Genomic DNA, 22,746 nt, shown 5'->3' with positions numbered 1-22,746 from the left:
ATTTAACTTACAAATAACCTAACAATCTCTTTCCTAATTTTACTGATATGGGCTGAGAGAGGGTAAGAGAGGAATATTGTGTTGTATGAAATCAATGCCTGTTTTACATGTTAGACTGGTGGCCAAACTGAAAGCCAAATTGCTTTTCTATAATTATGCAAAATATATATAATAAAAAAATATTTTTTCTTGACTATGGTGACTTAGGTCATAGTCACACAGCAGATGTAACTTATCTCTAGGAGCAGTTTTATTTCAGTTTAGTCTATTAGGCCTGTTGTTTAGTTATAGCCAGCTGACTAATTGGCTTAAATAGTGTGTATTAGAAGTTTGGAGTTTCACTGAAGTGTTGTTTGGAGATCACCAAATCTCATAGTGTTGTTTGGAGATCACCAAACCTCATAGGAAATGACCCAAGGAACAGCTAGATGATTTGGTATGAAAGTAGCACCCCCAGGTCCAGGGAGCTATCTTAAAGGACTTGAGTTCATAACTGGCAGCATGAGAAAATGAGTTTGATTTCTAGCACCACATGTAACCCCAGCACTGTGTCCCTGTGGCTGCAAAGCTCCACTAAATCCATGAAGTGTGGTATAGTGTCACTTGGCCAAGTAGAGAGACATGAGCCTTTAACAACCAGGCTGACTATTACTGGGAGTGGTGGTGGCAAGGCTCCCCAAGCATTGCTGGGGAAGCCAAACAAACAAACAAAAAAAAAAATGAATAGCAGTCTGTGTCCAAGAATGAATCATATTTTAGTTGCTTGGATGTAGCAATTCTCCTTTTTGTTAAGTTCACATGGAAGGATTTAGAGGTAACATGGGAGGGGTTGAAAAGAAACAGATCTTCATATATAAGGGAGAGGAATTAGGAACATTTTTATAATACCCACTGCCAAAATAAAATGTTATACTGTCTCTCCCTAACCTTGAAAATAATCATTTAATTTGAAACAGAGTTTAAGATTCCAGAGGAATCCAGAGTACTGAATAATATATTAGTAAAAAAAAATAAATATATATATATATTCCTTTTTTGTTATTTTTTGGGGGGGACATACCCAGTGATGTTTAGGGGCCACTCCTGGCCATGTGCTCAAAAATCACTCCTGGGTTGGGGGACCATATGGAACACCAGGGAATCGAATCCCAGTCCATCCTAGACTAGTCTGGACAAGGCAGAAAGAAGCCTTACCACTTGCACCACCTCTCTGCCCATATATGTGTGTTTGTGTATATATATATATATATATACATATATTCTGCCCAAAAGTTTTTATCCCATGTTAGCCCACATGCATTTTACTTCTATGTCTTTTATCATTAAAATAGATTATAATTAGATATTTTCCTCTTAGACATATAAAATTAAAGATTAATTTCAAAAATCAATCTAAAAATAAAATTTAGATTCCTGACAACAAATGTATTGCTGCAGTACATTTCCTGACTAGCAAGTCTGAATGAAACACAGGGTCAGAGTTCTGGTGAACCTAAACAGGGACAACTTATCCTCTGTACTATTTAAAATATTACTTCCAAATAATTATATATTCAAATAACACAGAATGACTTTTCAATTTTGAGAAAGCCCAAACTTCCATATGATTCACTTTTAATTTTTAGTATTCATGAGTACCATAAATGTGTAATCAAGGATGAGTTAAGCCACATCTCCAAGGATACTGTTCAGATAGGACAAATCAGAAGAAGTCTGCAGCATTTTCCAATTTTACCTAAAAATTGTGGTGCACAGGTTTAAAAGGTAACCTTCAGATGATATTGTCTTAACAATCACCTACCTGATGTATGGAACTATGCCTTGTTGCTTTACAATTCCTAGGGGCACAAATTATATTATAAAGTCTCAGAGTGAACTTTTCTCTTTTCTTTATGTTACAAAGGAAATATTTTCAATGCTTTAGACATATAGCTATCAAGCTATAAGGAACTGACATTTTTTTTCTCTCTAGAAAACTGTTTCTCTAGCCAGCTAGGACCACTCATGTGCTTTTTACTGCCTCACCTCCACTTTTCTGGATTGTACATGCTACCATCTCAAGAAAAAAATGTGTTCTGCTCCAGAGTTAGTGGGAGTGGGAAGTTCCTAATAAAGAGAAGAGAAAAGATCAACTCAAGAAACAGCGACAGTCATCACCAAAATTTGGATGTAAAACTGTTTAGACAACAGTGCTGCTATTAATGAAGAAAACATTTGTTCTTAGGCAACCTGAAAAAAGGAGAAAAAATATTTCTATGCCTTGGTAATAAATCATAGGCACACAGCTGCATCTGGTAAACAGACTGGAAGAATTGTTCTTCCAAGTAACGTGGGTAAAAGTCAAACTTACTTTGGGCCAGAGCAATTATACAGCAAGTAAAGCATTTGCCTTGCACACAACCAGCCCAGGTTTAATTCTCTGTCCTCCATATGATTTCTCATCCCTAGGAGTGGATCCAAAGTAGAGACCCAGTAGTAATCCCTGAGTACCCCTAAGTGTAGCCCAAAAAAGTGGGAAAAAAAAGTCTTTAAGTTATTTTTTTTTTTTTTTTTTGGTTTTTGGGCCACACCCATTTGACGCTCAGGGGTTACTCCTGGCTATGTGCTCAGAAATCGCCCCTGGCTTGGGGGGACCATATGGGACGCCGGGGGATCGAACCGCGGTCCGTTCCTTGGCTAGCGCTTGTAAGGCAGACACCTTACCTCTAGCGCCACCTTCCCGGCCCCTTTAAGTTATTTTTTTAAAAAAGGGGTAAGTGGTCCTTAAGCTAGACAGCACCAGAGGTAAAATAAATAAATAAATAAATAAATAAATAAATAAATAAATAAATAAATAAATAAATAAATAAATAAATAAATAAAGCTTTACTTTTTCAGTAATTTTTTAAGACTGGGAAAGGTAAATGGCTCTGAAGTCTCTTTTTAGTGTCTGTCAACACAGAATTCATCAGATGATTATATTCATATTCATATTCATTGTTTTGTTGAATAAGATAAAAAATACTTTTAGGAAGTATGAAGATAAGAAGAAAAATTTGAGCATTTAAAAACCACATCAGGATCAAGAGATAGAACAGTAAATGAGACATTTGTCTTGCACATGTCCCTCTGAAGTCTAATTCCTATCACCACATATGACCTTCCAAAAACCACCAGGAGTGATTTCCTCGGTGCAGATCCAGGATAACACTTGACAACTGCTAGGTGTGATTCCAAAGACCAAAAAAATATTCTATAGGTTCACTTTGTTCTTTCTCTTTCTCTCTCCTCTCTCTACTTCTCTCTCTTCTCTTTCATTCCTATCTCTCCTTTTTTTTCTCTTCTCTCTCTGTCTCTGTATTTGTCTCTCTCTACTGAGTCACCGTGAATCACAAAGTTACTTATAACCGACTTCAGGCATATAATGTACCAAAACCAATCCTTCATCAGTGTACGCCAATGACCCAGTTTCGCTTCCACACTGTTCCCTACCTCTATAGCAAGCACTTTTTATTTCCGTGTAGGCACTGTGTTTTCTAATAGTGATAGGTATCAGGAATGCCACTTTATCACCTTTCAGCACTCTTCTTCCTTCACAGTGACTACTTCCATTCACCAGTGTCTTAATATTCCCACCCATTATAGGCAAGCTTTGTACCAAAGACCAGTTCTCATGTTCTTCATTTATGTTACCTTTGACTTTGCTCACTCTAACCTGCTAGCTGTATAGCCATGAATTCTTCACTCTCTTTCACTGAGCCTCAATTTCTGACTTAATACTGGAATATTCAACCAATAAAAATGATGCGCTTGTAGCACTTGCTATGATAAACTATAGAATATATCTAATAGCTATATTACTTTTTCTTTATTCCTTGTCAATGATTATTTAGAGTTAACAAGATTAAGGACTGCTTAATTCAGAGCATTAACCCTTCCCAGACAAAAGCCTGGAACATAGATGTTCAACGAATACTTGATGATAAAATACTTTCTCAAAAAGCAATATTTATCCATGGAGCTAAGAGAACCAAAATCAATTAAATTTAGTAGAAAGCCTCGACTTTTTTTTTCATTTTCTTAAATTTCTCAAACAAATGACATTAGTTTTATTATTCAAAAATTCTTAGGGTTGGGGCAGGAGCGGTGGCACAGTGGGCATTTGCCTTGCACAGGCTGACCTAGGATGGAGCAGATTTCGATCCCCTGGCATCCCATTTGGTCCCCCAAGCCAGGAGCAATTTATTTTTGTAGTTGTTTTTGGTTGGTGGTTTTTATTGGGGGGGGGGGGGGCTCACCTGTTTGACGCTTAGGGATTCCTCCTGGCTATATGCTCAGAAATCACGCCTGGCTTGGGAGGACCATATGGGATGCTGGGGATCGAACAACAGTTCATCATAGGCTAGCACTTGCAAGGCATACGCCTTACCTCTAGCGCCACCACTCTGGCCCCCAGGAGCGATTTCTGAGCACATAGCTAGGAGTAACCCCTGAGCATCACCAGGTATGGCCCCAAAGCAAAAACAAACTAAATTCCTGGGTAATTTTTATATTTATTTTATAGTAAGTTTTTTAAATCCTAAGACAGATAACCTAAGCAATAAAGTGAAAGAAAACATCCTAAAAACTAAACCATCACCCATGTCCTTCAGTCGGCAATTCAACACAAGCTCTTTTTAGATTGATTTTAATTATGGTGATGTCTGGATTAATACAGCAAACATAATATGGGACCAGACCTATATGTCTGAGTGTCTAATATATTTTCAATGTGTCTAGTCGAATGGAAGCTTGGCACTAAGCACTTTCATTAAAGCCAAACCACTGAAAGTCTTTATGTAGAGGAAATTAATGTTCCTAAATTGAGTGTACTGGGCATCTAATCTGTTTCTGATTGATGGGTTAAGAAATGTTACCATGAACCACTCGGAATATACTCTTAGGTTAGACATAAAATACAAATTGCAGGGATCATGAGATTCAGGCAAAAAGTGATATAAACCTTTCTTTCATTTAGATTATAGTTCTTTAGAAGGAACATGACCTGATGAGTGGATTATCAGTATATTTAATATAGTGCTTGCTATGGTAAAACTAATGTATGATAACAACTATATTACTCACTTTTTAGTGATAGTAACAAAAAATAAGATCTTCATGTCTCAACTGTTTTGGGGGGTAAAGGTTGATAACAGCAACTAACAGTGGTGTATGCCTTCATACAAGTTACATACATAGGTTAAGATCCATACCTAGTCCCAGAAAGATAACATACAACAATATATCTTTAAATGGCCATAAGTCATTAAACTGAATTTTAGGTGTCACCTGTAAATCCATTCTATTGGCAAAATAACAATCATTAATTCAAACTGTTGTTCAGGTAACGTGAATTATAGACACTTGTAAAAGTAATCTGTGAATTTTCTTCGTAGTAAAGTAGATACAGTTTGATTAAAAATACTTAAACTTAAAAGTCATTATAACGAAAAGCAATCTTGAAGCAACACTTAAAATATCAATACAAATTATAATAAATGTTGCATTAGCTCTTACCTTGCTCACAAAGTGCACCAACATAGCTTGGAAGGCAAAGACATCTAAATGTATTAAATCCATCAATACACGTAGCTCCATTGCGACAGGGGTTAGAGTGACATTCATCAAAGTCTGAAATAAAATCATAACAGTAACAGAAGTACTTTCAAATAGTCATAAGACTAGTATATTCTTATACATAAGACACAAGAGAGTATTAATTTTGAATTTCAGTTTTTGGGTTTTGGGGGCCATGTCTAGCAATGCTCAAGGTTTATTCCTGGCTCTGTACTCAGGGATCCTTCCTGGTGAGGCACCAGGAATCGAACCCATGCTAAATGTGTATAAGGAAAATACCCATCTACTGTACTATCACATCAGCTTCTGGAATTTTAAAATTTTTAAAAATAAAAATAAATAAATAAAAACTTTAAAAAAATAATCATTTTAGGACCAAAGAGATAGCACAGTGGTATGGTGGTTGCCTTGCACGCAACTGATCCAGGCTGGACTATAGTTTGAATCCTGGAATCCCATGTGGTCCTGCTACCAGGACTGATTTCTGAGCACAGAGCCAGGAGTAACTCCTGAGCGCCACCCCTGAGTGTGATTCCCCCCGAAAAAATCATTTCCAGTAAAAGTATGTCCTCTATTATAATGAGGGCATACTTATTCTAAGAAACATAATTACTTTATACAAAGCTCAAAAGTGTTTTAAATGTTAATGTTAAAATTAAGAAAAATTCAGTTCTATTGATGGTCATTATATTCAGTGCTTTTAGTTGAACCAAGAGTCCTAAAATTACTAGAGTACCCCTAACCCCTTTACTTCCAGCCTTAGCCCATGCTCTGTATACATCACATATGGAATATGAAAATGTGACCCCTAGCCTCACTGTCTGTGGGCTCTTTCTGCACTATTGCATCCTTTCCCTTGTTTCTTACTGTCTATTTTAGACGTGATTACAGCACTTTTAATTTTTTGCTTCCAAACCTTCTATAGAACCCAGCTGTCTGGAGCAGAGATTCTCAAAGAGTGGTATCTGCAGGAGTAGCATCAGCATTGCAGAAGGATGTTAAAAATACATTCACACCAGACCCATAGATGAAGCAAATATTTAGAGTCTTAGACCAGAAATCTGTGCTTCATCTAACCCGTCAGTTGAATCTCTGAAATCTGCATGCTCAAGTCTCAGAATCATTCAACATAAATATGGAGTGAAACTATTCACTGCACTAAAATCAGAACCTCTCTAGATCCAGTTTTCTGTTATTTTCTTTGTCAATATATTTCTCTCTCACAGCACATTTTAAATTGACAAACATGAAGACAGAATGCAATGCATTCTTCAGTTTGTGGCTCTGTGTTTTAGTTAGCTGTGTTTCAGTGTTCCAATAGTTTTGTATACACTTATTCATTATGCTACCTTAATTTTTTTTTTAATTAAAACAACCTTGGGGTCAGATGTATACTAGTGTTCATATATATTTAAATGTCATATATTTTTCTATATTTATGTTAGAACACAATAGAGATTACAAACTCTGTGGACTCTTTTTAAGGCAAATAATCTTTTTTTTTCTTTTTGGGCCACACCCAGTGACACTCAGGGGTTACTACTGGCTATGCACTCAGAAATTGCACCTGGCTTGGGGGAACCATATGGGACACTGGGGGGAAAAAACTGAGGTTCATCCTCGGTTAGCATGTGCAGCCAAACTATCTACAGCTTGTGCCACCACTCCAACCCCCAAATAATATTCTAATATAAAGTTTGGATTCATTCTACTCATTGTTTCAGTTTAACAGAAAGGGTTACCTGTGAACTTTCTTTCTGCGGTCATTAAAAAAAAAATTAAGCCATTTCCGAAAAGAGCACCTTGCAAGTATATGGAATTACTTCTATACTCAGAGGTGAGTTTTATATTAAAGTATAGAAAAACTGGCACTTTTTAAATTAGGAATCTAAATAATAATGGGAGTAAAAGTAAATGATTGGTAATAAAGAGTCAAATTATATTCCTTGGAACCAAAAACAGGAGGCCATAAATCTCAAGAATTCAGCAAAGCAAAAGCAATTTGGATGCTGGGAAGAATCAGAAAAGATTATCAAAACTTTAAACTAATTTTAACTCATTTTAAATTAATTTAACTTTATGAAATTTTGATATTTAAATTGGTTGCTATTAATGTGTATTAATATATAATGACAAATTCTATTTTGGTTAATATTTATATAATTTGACAATTGGAAGGCCTACCTATAAGACACACACACACACACACACACACACACAAACACACACAAAGAGATAGCTGATAACAGCCTGTCTGACTGAGTTTTATGTTTAACCAAATTCAATAAATATCTGGTCCCACACCCCAGATATTAATTAAAATACTTCATGAAGCAACTTAATTAAAATTTTCCTTCATATGCTGTACTCTAACAGTCTCAAATTGATTCTGATCATGAGAACTCTATATATCTGTATGTCTTCTAAAAACATTTACTCTTTCAATCAATAATATCTTACCTAGTTCACACTGGTCACCACTGTATCCTGGTACGCAAGTGCACACATAGGAAGTTTCAGTAGGATAACAGGTGCCTCCATTAAGGCATGGATTCGTTTTACAACGATCAGGTCCTACCATGTGCAGGAAAGCAAGAAAAGCAATTAGTCTCATTGCCACATATCAACATTTTAGCATAAATGGCACTTATTATTAACACAATATAAGCTTCACTTAACCAGATCAATTTAGTCTTCACAGAAAAATCAGCACTAACTTAGCTCTCTGGAGTGTTTCTTGACATTATTACTAACTGTTTCAATTTTAACTATTCATTTCTGAAATTAAATCAATATTCTTTTAATGTAAATGCTGTACAATATTTAACAACTACTAGACTCTACTGCAGATTTAGTTGGCATGATGATGGCAATTGATTTTAGTCAAAAATGATTACACGTGAATGAAAATGTATTCTTTTAAACAAGGTTAGTTAATGTGAAATGACTGGATACACAAAACATGCATTCTGTTTTAGAGGATTGGCTTGTTACCATCATTTGAATTATTATTGCCTTTTACCACTTAATACTCAGAAACCTTTTCTTCGAAAGAGTGCACTGAGATGTCTTCTGCTACAATAATATGCTCTTTTCCAAAAACACGTTCCAAATGTACTCCTTTAAACTATACTTGAAGAAAAGCAACACATCAATTAAACTCTACTGTATAAAACAAACCCCAGCACATAAACCTCACCTAAAACAAAATCCTGATTTTCATTATACCATTTTTTCTTTAAGACACACATAAAATAGACATTCCAAGCAGAAAAAAATACAAAGGTCAAAACCAAACATATAAAATGAATTATTTAAAATTCATTTTCTTAACACAATAATCTATACTTCTTGAAGCACATTCTTTATTATCTAATATTGTTTGGACAATTTTTACAGCAAGATTATGCATAATTTAAGTGCTTTTTCAAATTTGCTTAAAATTAAATATGTTCAAGAATTCAAATGAGTTGCATTTTAGAAAATAACTGGAACATACAAGTTGTGCATGAAATAAACCCCATATTTCAAGAATATGCCTCAAAGTTCTGAAAGATATACAAAGAAAAAATAAATTGCCTACTTATGAAATATAAACAGAAAATATCTATAGGAAAATCAAACTTTCTGAGTGCTAAGTAAATTCTGGATATTAAAAAGACTTGATAGATGCACATCATGTATATGTAGTTTAACTTAAAATGTAAGTTCAGATGCTTAAACCTGCTTCCTTGAAATCTATTCTAATTTTCCAAACTCTTTTCTTATAATTCTAATATGATCAATAACAAATTTACATGGTATTCTCAGTGCAGAATCAAGTTGAAAATTATGTGAAGGCACTAAAATCTGTTTGCCACAAGGGTAGGAGTGATAGTGCAGTGTGTAGGTCATTTGCTTTGCACATGGCCAACCCAGGTTCGATTTGCATATGGGCCATCTAGGCATGACCCACAGTAATTCTTGAGTGCAGAAACAGGAGTAACCCCAGAGCACCACCGGGTATGGCCCCCAAAAGAAAACAAAAACAAAAACAAAACAAAACTATTTACCACAGATACGTGACGTTCTAATATTATTGCCACCACAAACACTAACCACCATGCTGAGACTATAAAACAAGATCTGGAAAGAGTGTGGGTTTTCTGTAAACCTTAAGAGTTTTCAACTAGGAAAAATCTGTTGTGCTTTGATTTTTTTAAAAAATAAATTTTGTTCTTATCTAAACAGCTTTCATTATTCTGTGAGAATTTAATCTGTAACAGATAGACCAGGTAACCCAGATGAGCTTTATGGGATTAACTAAAAGTGACTATTTATTTTGCAATGAAGACGCAAGTTCTAATCTTGGTAAATATGGACTAGAAAGTTAGTTAATATGCAATTCTTCATTTACCAAGCCCATCATCTCTCCTCTATGAATATAATGATTACCAATGATTTTAAACTGAGATAATATTTTTCATTAACCCAAAGTTTACCTCAACTAAATTAAAAAAGAACAAAAATTGATGCTAGAAAAATAGTACAGCAGGTAAGGCACTTGCCTTGCATGCATTGACCCATTTTAATTCCAGGCACCTCCTATGGTTCCCGGGTCCCCAAGCCCACCAGTAGTTATCCTTAAGTGCAGAGCTAAGAGTTAGACCAGAGCACAACTGTAGACCCCCAAAAATCAACCAAAAAAAATAATGTTACCCATGTTATTAGATTATCACTTACTGATTATATAGAAATTTATAGTAAAAAATATCTTTTAATGACCTTAGATCAACTTTATTAATAAAACATTTTATGAGAACTGAATATCATTACCATTTTATTCCACCTGAAAGTACATCAAACTGAGGCCTGAGTGACACAAAAATGATGTTGATATGATCAAAGAATACTTTATAATTATTCTAATTTAAAACATTGTTTTCAGTTAGCACAGTCTTTGATGTACTGTTTCATATTGTCCCTTTTTCTAAGAAGCAACAAAATAGTTATGACTACTTGTGAATTCTACTGACATTTTAATTTAAATGATGCTCCTAGAAGGCAACATTGATTTTGCAGCATTACAATGCAATATTAAAAGAAAAAAAAATCTTACAAAGTAAACTTCTATCCTTTCCTGTTTACACATTAAAATATAAATGATTAATTTTTATGCTATGCAGGTAGGTAATCAACATAGAGTGCTGGTCTTTATAGTCAGATTGAACAAGATTCGATTCAAATCCTATTTTTTTCTCATTGTGTACAGCTGTGCAACTTTGGGCATATTACAGAACTTCCCTGAGACTTCCATCCTACTTCTTTAAATAAAATCAAATTATAGTTGATACTGAAACTTTATTAGATTTATGTTTTCTGATAATAAAAATAATTCATTCTTGACAGAACATTATGTATGCACTGAATGAATATCAACTATGGCTAGACATTGTATTAAAAGACTATCTCAAGAAATAAAATTAGATAAAGGCTTACACTGATAAAGGCATAACTGTACAAACTCAAATATTTATTAGAGCTATTTTTTACACTCACACACTCAAGATCTACCATACTGCTTTTGCCTATTAAAGAAAGTTTTTTAAAAGTATCTTTGTGTTTTGGGGGCCGGAGAGATAGCATAGAGGTAAGGTGTTTGCCTTGCATGCAGAAGGACGGTGGTTCAAATCCCAGCATCCCATATGGTCCCCTGAGCCTGCCAGGAGTGATTTCTGAGCATAAAGCTAGGAGTTACCCCTGAGAGCTGCTGGGTGTGACCCAAAAACCAAAATAAATAAATAAATAAAAGTATCTTTGTGTTTTTAAATTTGAGATATATAATTATAAATGGTAAAGCAACACTTTCATGGTAAATAAACCAAGGTTTTGCACCATTAAATATTTCTATTCTTCTTCATTGTAATTATATGTTGTTTCCTAAAGTCCAGAAAAAATAAATATTTATAAAAACCAGAAATAAAACTGCACTTACTTTTTCTGTATCTCAGTTAAAAGCTCAATATTGTAGCCTATTATGTAAATAATTTTTAAATCCACAAATTTAACATCACAATCAAAATTATAGATAGAAAGAGATCTGTTAGGCTCTTGGAAACCTTGGAAACAGATTCATCAATGCCGTAACCTTACCTGGTAAATAGATCGCTGTGCCTTCCACTGACTCTTCATTAATGCCAAGCAGGAAACTGGTTTCATTAGAACTTTCCAGAAGGGGAAATGATGATGTTGTAAGCTCAGTATTCAACCCCGAAGTGCTTATTGTTGCCTGGTTGTTGGAATCAAGAATTCTCGCTGATACTTGCTGTTCTGTTGCTGCAATAGTGGGGTCTTCGCCTTTGACCAAAACTGCTTGGGTTTCTAGGTTTATTTTCTCAGAAGGAACCTTGGGCCTCTCAGAAGTGTATGTGCTCATCTGAGGCATCATGTCTGCCTCAACCTGGTAAGTCACAGAAGGAGCAGTAGGATTTGGCCACAGCATAGCATCTTGTACTTTCATTTCACGACCAAATGTGCTAACAGCTCCAAACTCAGGGGTTGTAACACTGGGAAGTACTTTGATTGTTTCCCCAGAAAGTTGAACATTAGCTTTGTTCTGGGAATCTGGGATACTCTCGGTTCCTTCTTTAATGATTAGTTCTGTCGGAAAAGCTCCCATTTGTTCTAATAACTTAACTTGATTTTGATCTTCCGAGGGGTCAGATTCTGTGGTAGGAGAATAAGACAGAGGTTCAAGTATGCGAAAATCCTCTTCACTGGGAGGTTTGGAAGGCACTTCAAGATTTGAACGTTTTCCTGGAGACATTTGAGCTATGCTGGCCTCAGTGCTTTGCAGAACACCTAACTGGGCACCGTCTATGTGTTCAGAGGCTCCCCAGCCTACATGGACAGTAAAAGGAGATGCCGGTGTATTTGAGGACAATGTTGCAAAAGCATAAATTGCTGATGTCTTATCACTGTTATCTGAGAAACTGGATCCTTTCACAAGATTATCTGGTGCTTCTGTTAAATTCTGGGTCATTTCGTGGATACTATCAATACTTACATAGGATGCAGGATCTACCAGTGCCTCTTCAGCTCCTGAGGAGAATTCTGGTTGAAATGAAGGACTTGCATATTTCTTTTCTTCATACTCATCCCGTGTTCTTTCCAAATAGCCCAGTGTTGATATTATTTCACTTTGGTCAGCAATAGCTTGACCATCAGACAATGTGCTAGATTCAAATATGTCATCCAGGGTTTGTGTTTCCATTGCGGCTTCTTCAATAACTGGATTAACTGTAGCAGACTTATTAGAAACAGGTAGGGATGATGCTGTGGGAAGTAAAATATCTGATTCTATTTCTGTCAGAGGAAGTAAAATATCTGAATCTGTTTTTGTTGTAAGAACAGGGAATTTGGTGGTGAGGACAAAGCTTGTGGGATCTAATTGGCTTCTGTCTTCAGAAGTCATCAATTCAGTATGTGTTGCCCAAGTGTAGCTAGTTAGAATTTCACCAGAACTCTCATAGTTTTCCTCCGTAGAAGGAAGACTAACAGCTGCTTCAAGAACCTCTTGCACTTGAGGACTTTCTTCTTTAGTACCACCATGGGACCCCTCTAGATCCATGTCTGTTTGCATTCCGAAGATATCAGAATACATGGGTTTTGTATGATCAATATCGATGATAGTATTCTTATCTGATGTCAATTCAGGTAGAATTTCAAGGATGGGTCTCTCTGTAATTGTCAGCATTAAGTCCTTATCTTCTTTGTCCAGATCTATAATTATGTTTTCAGTGACTTTTCTCTGATCAGGTTTTAAGGTGGACTCCTTGAATCCCTTGAAATTGTCTTGGAAACTATGAGAAATACTTTCTGGGGCTCTCTCGTATGACATTGTATATGAGAGTGTGTGAGTTAGATCAGGGGAGTTTTTGTCTTGTTCTGAATGAAGAGGCAGCACTACCGAAACTGTTGGGAATCCATCAACAGTAACAGTAGTAACATTTGGCACCTTAGAATGTTTTTCCAAGGATCTATCAGAAATAACTGTTGCACTTCCTTGCCTGGTTGCCTGAGTAGTTCCAAAAGTGTGAACTAAATCAACCATATCCAATTCCCCAGACCCTTCCCCAGAATGTTCATAAAACAAGATAGATGGTTCAGCAGATGATGTAATAGATCCTTTGGTCATTTCAAGATCATAAGTTCTACTTAAAACAGTCGGAGCGGGTGTTCTTTCTTTTGTTTCAACTACTGACAAATTCTCCTCAGAAGCTTGTTCAGTCATAATCTGTAGTCTACTAGTTTGGATTTCTTCTGCCCAACTGAAAGTCTGTTTTTGATCCTGCTCAGTCTCTTTGGAGAAAATGAAAGGTGCCTTTGTGGGCTCATTGAATTTTGTGTCACTTAATATTTTCAATATGGTTGTGTTAGATACTGTTTCATTATTTTCAGAGATATTGTCTGTTTCAGTAATAGATGGTCTAAGGTCATTTGACACATGTTCTATTCCTACATTATTTTCAGTTGTGTCACTTAAGATGTTTGTTTCTAAAATTTCCACTTGAGAACTCAAGGGATGTAATGTTTGCAAAGTGTTTTTCATTTCAGGAAAACTCACAGATGCTATAGTGGACATGATTTCTCCTGACCCTTGTCCAGAAAATAAAAGATCACTATCTAACTCTTTAATTGTTGGTCTTGTAAAAGGTTTAATATCTTCTTTTATTGACGAATCTGTCAATACATTTTCAGCTGCCATAGATTGAGTCTCTGAGGTAGTAGGTAAGAAAAAATGGGGGTCTTTAGCAACACCCAGGAGAGTAGGGTGGAGTTCCAATGCCTTTGCATCCGAATATGAAGAGATATCAACTGAGGAAATGTCTTCCTCCTCCATATCCTTAACAGTACTGTAAGTTTTCATTGTTGATAATGCAGAATAATCTGTCATTCTGAGTCCTGTTTCAGTAAATGTTTGAGAATCAAAACGTGCTTGTTCTGGTGCAACAGAGCTCTGAAAGGATTGAAATCGATTTTGTTCTTCAACTATTTCCTCTGATCCTGTTTCACTTTTCATGCCTTGTATCACAGAGTTAGTTTCTTGCCTCAACCATAATTTGGCTGGCTCCATAGTTTGAGAGAAGCCCGTGCCAACTGTGCTGGAGGTGACCACATCAGTACCTTCAGTTTCTACTGTTGGTAAAATGGTGGATCTTTTACCAAAGTTATTTATAATAGCTGCTTGTCCCAAATCTTGGTCAACAGATGGTGAATTTTTATCAAAAACATTACCTGGAGCACTTGGAAACACTTGATCAACAGAGCTGCTAACTGAAGCCAACTGTTCACCTGAACCCTCCGCAGAGACTGTGAACTCTTCCCAAGGGAAAGCTGATGTACTGATTGAGGTCCAGTCAGTTCTTTCCAAGTCAATTATGTAATCTGAACTAGGTAGTGAGGATGACACAATCTGGGAATCCTTAAAGTCTGCAACCCCAGAGCCTTCTGGTATCCCTAGTTCTTCTTTTGGTATGGGGTAAGACACTGTTGAGTATTCTCTAAAGTCACCACTAAAATCTTCCTCCAGTGGAAAATCTGTAGGAAAGTCCTTAATCTCTATCCCAGGATGACGCTCACCTGAACCCTCTAAAAACACATTTTCCTTAGATGTTTGGCTTATACTTTCAGTAGCCTCTCCTCCCAATTCTTTATTCAAAACTTGTTCTGTTGGCTCAAAAGAGAATATACTTTCCACAGAGGGTGACAATGGGCCAGCTGCTTCCTTTATGGTATGAATTTCGGGCTCATAATGTAATGGAAGTGAAGAAACAGTAGTGATTTCTGGGTCAGTGGCTGCTTCTCCAGATCCATGCTCCATAAAGGTGCTCCCTGAAGCAGTAGACAGCCCTTTGTGAACTCCAGGTTGATTGCTAAGGCTGGATTGAGGGCTATGAGTTTCCAGATGGTCTGAAATATATATTTCTGTGAAAACAAGATGAGAACTTGACATTTCTTGTTCAGGCTGTGTGGGTGTGGTCAAGGGCACAAAGCTTCCCCTGGTATCCAATAGTGAATCACCAGGTGTAGATTCATTTTGCCTCTCAAGTTCAGAGTGTAAAAATAATTGGTCTGTTTTTGGGGTAAGTGAAAATACCTCAACTCTTGAAGCTGTGCCAGTAAATCCCTCTTCCTCATTTTTCTTTTCCTTTTCCTCAGGAGATGTGTGGGGCATCCATGTGGAAGTGTCTGTTTCCCTTACAGAGTTGGTAGGTGGAACTTCTACAGAACGCTGCTCAGAAGTCGAATAAACAGAGGTCACAGGAACATCAAAAAGGCTTTCTGTAAGCATGGCATTGCTGGTGTCTAAAGCAGTGAGTGTATCCGTAGTATATTTTTGTGATAGATCAGTTTCTATGGTGAAGATTTTATCCTTATCTTCTTCTGCTTCTCCAGAGCCATCTGGGATTTGAATTGAAGGATTCCCTGAGAATTCTACAATTTGTCGAGGGGTTGCTTCCAACCAGTTCTCTACAGTAGACCCTGGATCACCAGATCTTGGATTTTCTGCTAAGGTAATTGATAAGTCCTCTGAAATATTTGCTGATGAAGAACTTGAAGTTACTTCTGTGGTCCTTGAAAAGACTGTTTTCTGAGATTCCTGGTCAATGGGGGAATCTCCTGAATACTCTTCAGAAAACAAAAGTACAGTATTGGTATGATCAGGCACCAGATGATCTAGTTCAGATGTTCCCTTTGTGACTGATTCTGGCTCCTCTGTGGCTTCTTTTTCCTGAAATGTAGCTGTCGGGAAAGCATCAAGCTCACCACTGGAAAAATGTTCTGGAATTTCAGAGTGAATCTCAGGCATCCATGTAATTTCAAATGATTCTGTTGTTTCTTTAGATTCTTTAGGCTGTAGGCCAGTAGACAATCCAGTTTCAGCTATAAAAAATGGATGACTATTACTTTCACTGTTGTCTGAAAAATTCTGAGAAGGTGCAACACTTTCAAACTGGCCACGCCTGGCTTCTGCCACTTCTGGATCCTTGGGCAAAGCAGTGACCAGATGCTTTCCATTTATGTACTTCACTGATGGAGTGGTGGTTACCTCAGTAGTATTTTCACAGTCTTCCTCTTCCTCTTCATCCTCTTCACTTGGATATAAATCTATTTCAATGTAGTGAGGTAAAATTATTTCGTGTTCTAAAACATCCTCTTCACTACAAGGTGTTTCTTCTTTAGATTCTGAATCTATTGGATGGTCAATTACATTCAAATCACTCATTCGACCTGAAAAAAACAGAAAGTTTTCATAATACTTAAATAGAAGATTTGACAGCGTATGACAGAAATTGATAGCAAATCTGGTTGATCAGACTCAGACAAAAGAAAGGATTAAAATATTTCACATTTAAGTGTCACCACCCTCTTAGAAGCATATACATCACATGGTTGCCAGTCTTCAAATTTACTGTTTTGCATTGACAGGAAAAAATAGAAACAATTTAAGATTGTTGAAATCTCAGATTACAAAATTTCCTATAGGTTTTACAAATAACATTTCAGAAATATTTTGGAAACAAAGCATCAGAGAATTGTACACACTGTAATGATAAAACATGGAAGGTATATTCTGTAAATTTAAAAAATGTTAAGACTACTAAATTATACTACAAAAAGTAAATGATTACTATTCATTATGTGAGGGACATCATCTGTTCAATAAAGAAATCAGAAGATTGGGGCCGGGCGGTGGCGCTGGAGGTAAGGTGCCTGCCTTGCCTGCGCTAGCCTAGGACGGACCGCGGTTCGATCCCCCGGCGTCCCATATGGTCCCCCAAGAAGCCAGGAGCAACTTCTGAGCGCATAGCCAGGAGTAACCCCTGAGCGTCACAGGGTGTGGCCCAAAAACCAAAAAAAAAAAAAAAAAAAAAAAAAAAAAAAAAAAAAAAAAAGAAATCAGAAGATACTCATTTTCTTCTTCTTGGTCCTGTGGTAATCTTTTTGCAAGAAGTCTCTTTTTCAGAAAGATACAAAAGATTTCTTTACAGCTTCTTCAAAGTTCAAGCACTATTCTTCTCCAGGGACAAGATTTAGCTACATAGGCTTCAGCCACATCCCACACACTGGAGCAAAAAACCTGGGGGTAGCAGTGGTCTGTGCTGGGATAGTTCACTGAAAATAGTCATGACAGAAGTACATTCCACCCCTTTACATCTTTATTGTTTGACCACTTTACATCTTTATGAGTTAATGTGTATTGAATCAAGCATAATTTTCTTTAATATCTTCTCTAAAGGAAAGTCAGGGCTTATATCTAAATGTATAAACTAGCATGCCTTATATAATACAACATTCCTAGATTATAAATTGCCATAGGTATCAGCCATTAAACTAAATGGACTTGTAGAGGAGTAAACTCTGGGACTTCACTGCCATTACCATGAAGTTCAGTTGCTCCACAGGAAGGCCCTAACTATAACAGCTATGATACCCCCATCACCACAACAATATGAAAAGATGTCTGTGGGTGCATAGACCCAAGGGAAAACAAAATGGATTAGAGATTATATATCTCCCCCCAAAAGAATACAGCTGCAGTAATGGTTTTCAACCTTCCTCTGTCTACACCAAGTATACTTAGCTGAATCAGAAAACTTGCAAGAGAAATAACTACAAGGGAGCTACCCCTCTTCCCCAAATATACATGCTATTCCCATTGTATAAAGTCTCTCCTCTCTATGAATAAAGGGGATGCATCTTGCATTTCCTAATAAATCTAAAAAGAAAAAAAAATTGAGGTACGAGTATTGCTTTCATTCTTCAGAGTTTGCATTAATTATAAATTAATACATGTACTATCAATTAAATCTTTGGGTCAACTAGAATATAGTTGGTGTTAACTATAAATAGGCAAGTATATTAACAATAAGTCTCTATAGTTTTAATTACATGATAAACTATATGCTTTAACTATATTTACTTTAAAAAGAAAAAAATCATATAAAACTATGTTTTAATTACAATTTACTTTAAAAAAATAATATAAAATCCAGAAGATTCATTAAGCTAGAAGAAATTAATTTATGTTTTCATGTTATCCATTTTTTTTCTCAAAAGCAAATCAATAAGTTCTTCATTTCATCTTATCATAGCTTCTGTAATGTTGGGTTGCTTTAATCCTATCACTTTCTTAGACACATAGTCAAACAGGAAGAATGCTCTTTTTTAAAATTTACTTTATTTATTTAAATAAAGTGTGTCACATAATTGACATAACTGATCATATACATTTGTTCCAGGATAAGTGAAAGCAAAGTTATTAAAAATGCAAAATCTAAAAAATAAAAAATTGAAAATATAATATAAAAAAGAAAAAAGTTCATTAGCAAGTGTATTCATAAAAATTATTGTATCATCAATAAAGTCATTAATACAATAGCAGAAGGTTTAGTAAGCTCTCTTTTAAAAAAAAAAAAGATAGGAGATACAGGGGCCGGAGCAGTGGCAAAGCGGTAAGGCATCTGCCTTGCCCTTGCTAGCCTAGGAAGGACCACTGAGTCCCATATGGTCCCCTATGCCAGGAGCGATTTCTGAGCACATAGCTAGGCGTAACCCCTGAGTATCACCGGGTGTGGCCCAAAACAACAACAAAAAAGATAGGAGATACACTAACAAATCATGTGTGTGTGGAGTTCTTCCTACTTGATTTTCAACACCTCACAGTTCATTTTATCTAGCTTCAGCTATTGACAATTAAGTAAATAAAGACTCATGGGCTTTCAAATAAAAGAAAAAATTGCAGATATTAAGAAAAATAAAATTAATAATTTTAATATAAAATAAAACATAGAGTACATGTAAATTGTGTGCCAGATGTTAGAATCCTTTTTAAATGTCAAAGTTAAGAAACTAATGAGGGGGCCAGAGAGATAGTTCAGTGTTTTAAAGTCTGCTTAATACTATAGAGATGAAAATATATCTATATACATCTATCCACATGCAAGAAACATATATTAAATGCCTAAGCATTGATGTATGACAATTGACTTGGACACACCCCTTGGATAGCCCCTCTGTAATGACAGTTGAACCTTGAACCTGAACATGCTCCCCCCACATGTCTCTTGGGCACCCCACCCATCATGCTAGGTATAAAAGGAAAAACTAGTAGCTTTGGGTGGAGGGTGCAGGATAGTGACCTGAGCAGCACCTGCTTGCTGGCTGGTCCAGACCTCAGGCCTCAGAGGCCAGAGGAATAAGAGATGCTAAATCTCTCTCACTTGTTTCTCTCTCTCTCACTTGTTTCTCTCTCACACTTGTTTCTCTCTCTCACTTGTTTCTCTCTCACTTGTTTCTCTCTCTCTCACTTGTTTCTCTCTCTCACTTGTTTCTCTCACTTGTTTCTCTCTCTCTCACTTGTTTCTCTTTTACTTGTTTCTCTCTCTCTCTCTCTCTCTCTCTCTCTCTCTCTCTCTCTCTCTCTCTCTCTCTCTCTCTCTCTCTCTCTCTCTCTCTCTCCCTCTCTCTCCATCCCTGAATGGGCACTTGGTTCCACGTGGCAGCCAAGTCCAATGGGCCTCTTTGGCCTTACGACAATGGGCCCTAACAGCCTTGGGCCTCTGTAGCCTTGCTGCAGTTGAGCAGCAGGTGGACTTGAAGCTTACTGTAGGTAACCTGCAGAAGCTCAGCACAACCTTGCAGCTTACTGTGGTAGTTTCTACAAATCTCTACACCTAAGTACAAAGGACTCTTGAAAGAACCTATTATTAATAATCTCTAATGGCCAAATTAAGTAGGCTGTCATTGTTTATATTTTTGGGATATAATAAAATTAAGTCAGAATAGGTTAAAGAATTCTGTAGAACTTAAAAAAAGTAATTGAAGTTTCAAAAATATTCAACTGCTTAAATTCTTGCCTTCTATATAACCCTTTACACTAGTATGAATAAAACTACAATTCACAGGGCCAGAGCAGTGGCGCAAGTGATAGGGTGTTTGCCTTGCACGCCCTAACTTAGGATGGACCTCGGTTCAATCCCTTGGCATTCCAAATGGTCCCTCAAGCCAGGAGCGATTTCTGAGTGCAAGCCAGGAGTAACCATGAGCATCACTGGGTGGTGGCCCAAAAACCAAAAAAGAAAAGGAAAGAAGAAAGAAAGAAAGAAAGAAAGAAAGGAAGGAAGGAAGGAAGGAAGGAAGGAAGGAAGGAAGGAAGGAAGGAAGGAAGGAAGGAAGGAAGGAAGGAAGGAAGGAAGGAAGGAAGGAAGGAAGGAAGGAAGGAAGGAAGAAAGAAAGAAAGAAAGAAAGAAAGAAAGAAAGAAAGAAAGAAAGAAAGAAAGAAAGAAAGAAAGAAAGAAAGAAAGAAAGAAAGAAAGAAAGAAAGAAAGAAAGAGGGAGGGAGGGAGGGAGGGAGGGAGGGAGGGAGGGAGGGAGGGAGGGAGGGAGGGAGGAAGGAAGGAAGGAAGGAAGGAAGGAAGGAAGGAAGGAAGGAAGGAAGGAAGGAAGGAAGGAAGGAAGGAAGGAAGGAAGGAAGGAAGGAAGGAAGGAAGGAAGGAAGGAAGAGAAAGAAAGAAAGAAAGAAAGAAAGAAAGAAAGAAAGAAAGAAAGAAAGAAAGAAAGAAAGAAAGAAAGAAAGAAAGAAAGAAAGAAAGAAAGAAAGAAAGAAAGAAAGAAAGAAAGAAAGAAAGAAAGAAAGAAAGAAAGAAAGAAAGAAAGAAAGAAAAAGAACCCACAAAAAAACAACTACAACTCAAATTAAGAAGTATTACTGGATTCAGAGAGATAATACGGTGTGTAATGTGCTTGCCTTTAACATGACTAATGTTATTTACATCCCTGACACCTGTAGGTCCCACAAATCCCTTCAGGAGTCATTCATGAGTGTAGTGCCATGAGTGAGCCTTGAGCATAGCCAGATGTAGTTCATAAACAAACAAAATATCACAAACTGTAAACAAAATTTACTGGCTACCTATTATGTCAGAGCAAATGGCAAACATCTGTTTACCAATTTTCTAAAAACCTCACAACTTCTAAGAACATTATGCAAGTTTCTCACTCTCTTTCTTTCTTTCTCCCTCACACCTATTTTTCTCTGAAAAAAAAAAGTCTTCTTACTTTAGGTTACATACTGATACTAAATCCTCCTTGCTCTACTATAAAGAAAACTTTGTCAGTATGTAAACATACTGATAATTAAATTTAACTACACTTCTTTCTTCCACCTAGCTCTCAAGTAACTTTAAAATAACTTTTACCCTAGTTTTAGCTTTGTTTTCCATAAAGCTAACACTGAATTCCAGAAGCTAGCCATAGAATTTTCTATTCCTAACTTGGAATGCTTTACAAATGCTCATTTGACTGTATTGAAGTAATGAACCCTCAAATCCTCTAAAATACCTTCTACAAAATTCATTAGACCAAAGTAATTGTACTTTTAATTTATGTTATGCATGAGCATTGCTGATGATTGTGTGAATGCCATATCAAATTGATTTTTTAAGTTGCTGTAACACCATAAATATATAAAAATATTATCACAAGAGAAAATATATATGTGTGTGTATATAAAGGTGCTTCTCGCTTGATATGTATTATCAAATTTTTTACCTCGTTGTAATTCTTCAAAAGAATAAAGTTGAATTGATGGAAGATGAATTAATGTAAGTTGAACTTATCTTGTTTCCTTTTTCTAAAATAAATATTCTCACAATTAAGTAACCATTCTTTAAATATAATTTATCAACTTCCCTGTGCTTTTAGTGGGCTTCTTAATATGATCTGAGGGCAAAATAAATATTCATTTTCTAGACCTCTGAAGATAATTCCTCCTGGTTGTGGCTGGTTTTCCACACCTAAACAACCTTTCTCAGGAGGCCAGTGAGTGCCTTCTTCCACCAATACTTTTATCACTACCACCTTCAGCTCACCGTATTTCATGTTGTTTCTCTTAGGTTTGTGTCTGAAATTCCTTCTCCATCTCTTTTTCTTGTCACCATCCACACCTACCACCCCTTTTTACAAATTAGAAGTGTCTTTGTAGCGTGTATGTGAGGGTGGGAGAACCTGTGCTATAAGGGAAACAAGCACCTCTTTCCAAACTCATGATCTGCTCTGGTTTATAATTACAGAGCAACTCAATGAAATAATAATTTTCTCAGAATT

The 22,746-nt window shown here is 36.4% G+C and overlaps 1 protein-coding gene across 2 annotated transcripts in view; it reads right to left on the bottom strand.

Moving 5' to 3' along the window:
* VCAN (versican) overlaps positions 1–22,746 on the bottom strand; it is a 108,186-nt gene that overhangs the window by 24,321 nt on the left and 61,119 nt on the right. The window contains exons 8-10 of one of the 2 annotated variants that reach the window (XM_049766037.1): positions 11,728–16,869; positions 8,056–8,169; positions 5,536–5,649 (exon numbers count right to left, since the gene is read on the bottom strand). In XM_049766037.1, coding sequence (XP_049621994.1) covers positions 5,536–5,649; positions 8,056–8,169; positions 11,728–16,869 — 5,370 coding nt within the window. The remainder of the gene's footprint in view (positions 1–5,535; positions 5,650–8,055; positions 8,170–11,727; positions 16,870–22,746) is intronic. The other variant, XM_049766036.1, reaches the window with a different exon arrangement.

Source organism: Suncus etruscus, chromosome 2 (genome assembly GCF_024139225.1).
Source record: "Suncus etruscus isolate mSunEtr1 chromosome 2, mSunEtr1.pri.cur, whole genome shotgun sequence".
Lineage (NCBI taxonomy): Eukaryota > Metazoa > Chordata > Mammalia > Eulipotyphla > Soricidae > Suncus > Suncus etruscus.
Note: the sequence above shows the minus strand (reverse complement) of the source record. Positions and strands in the feature narration are given on the sequence as shown.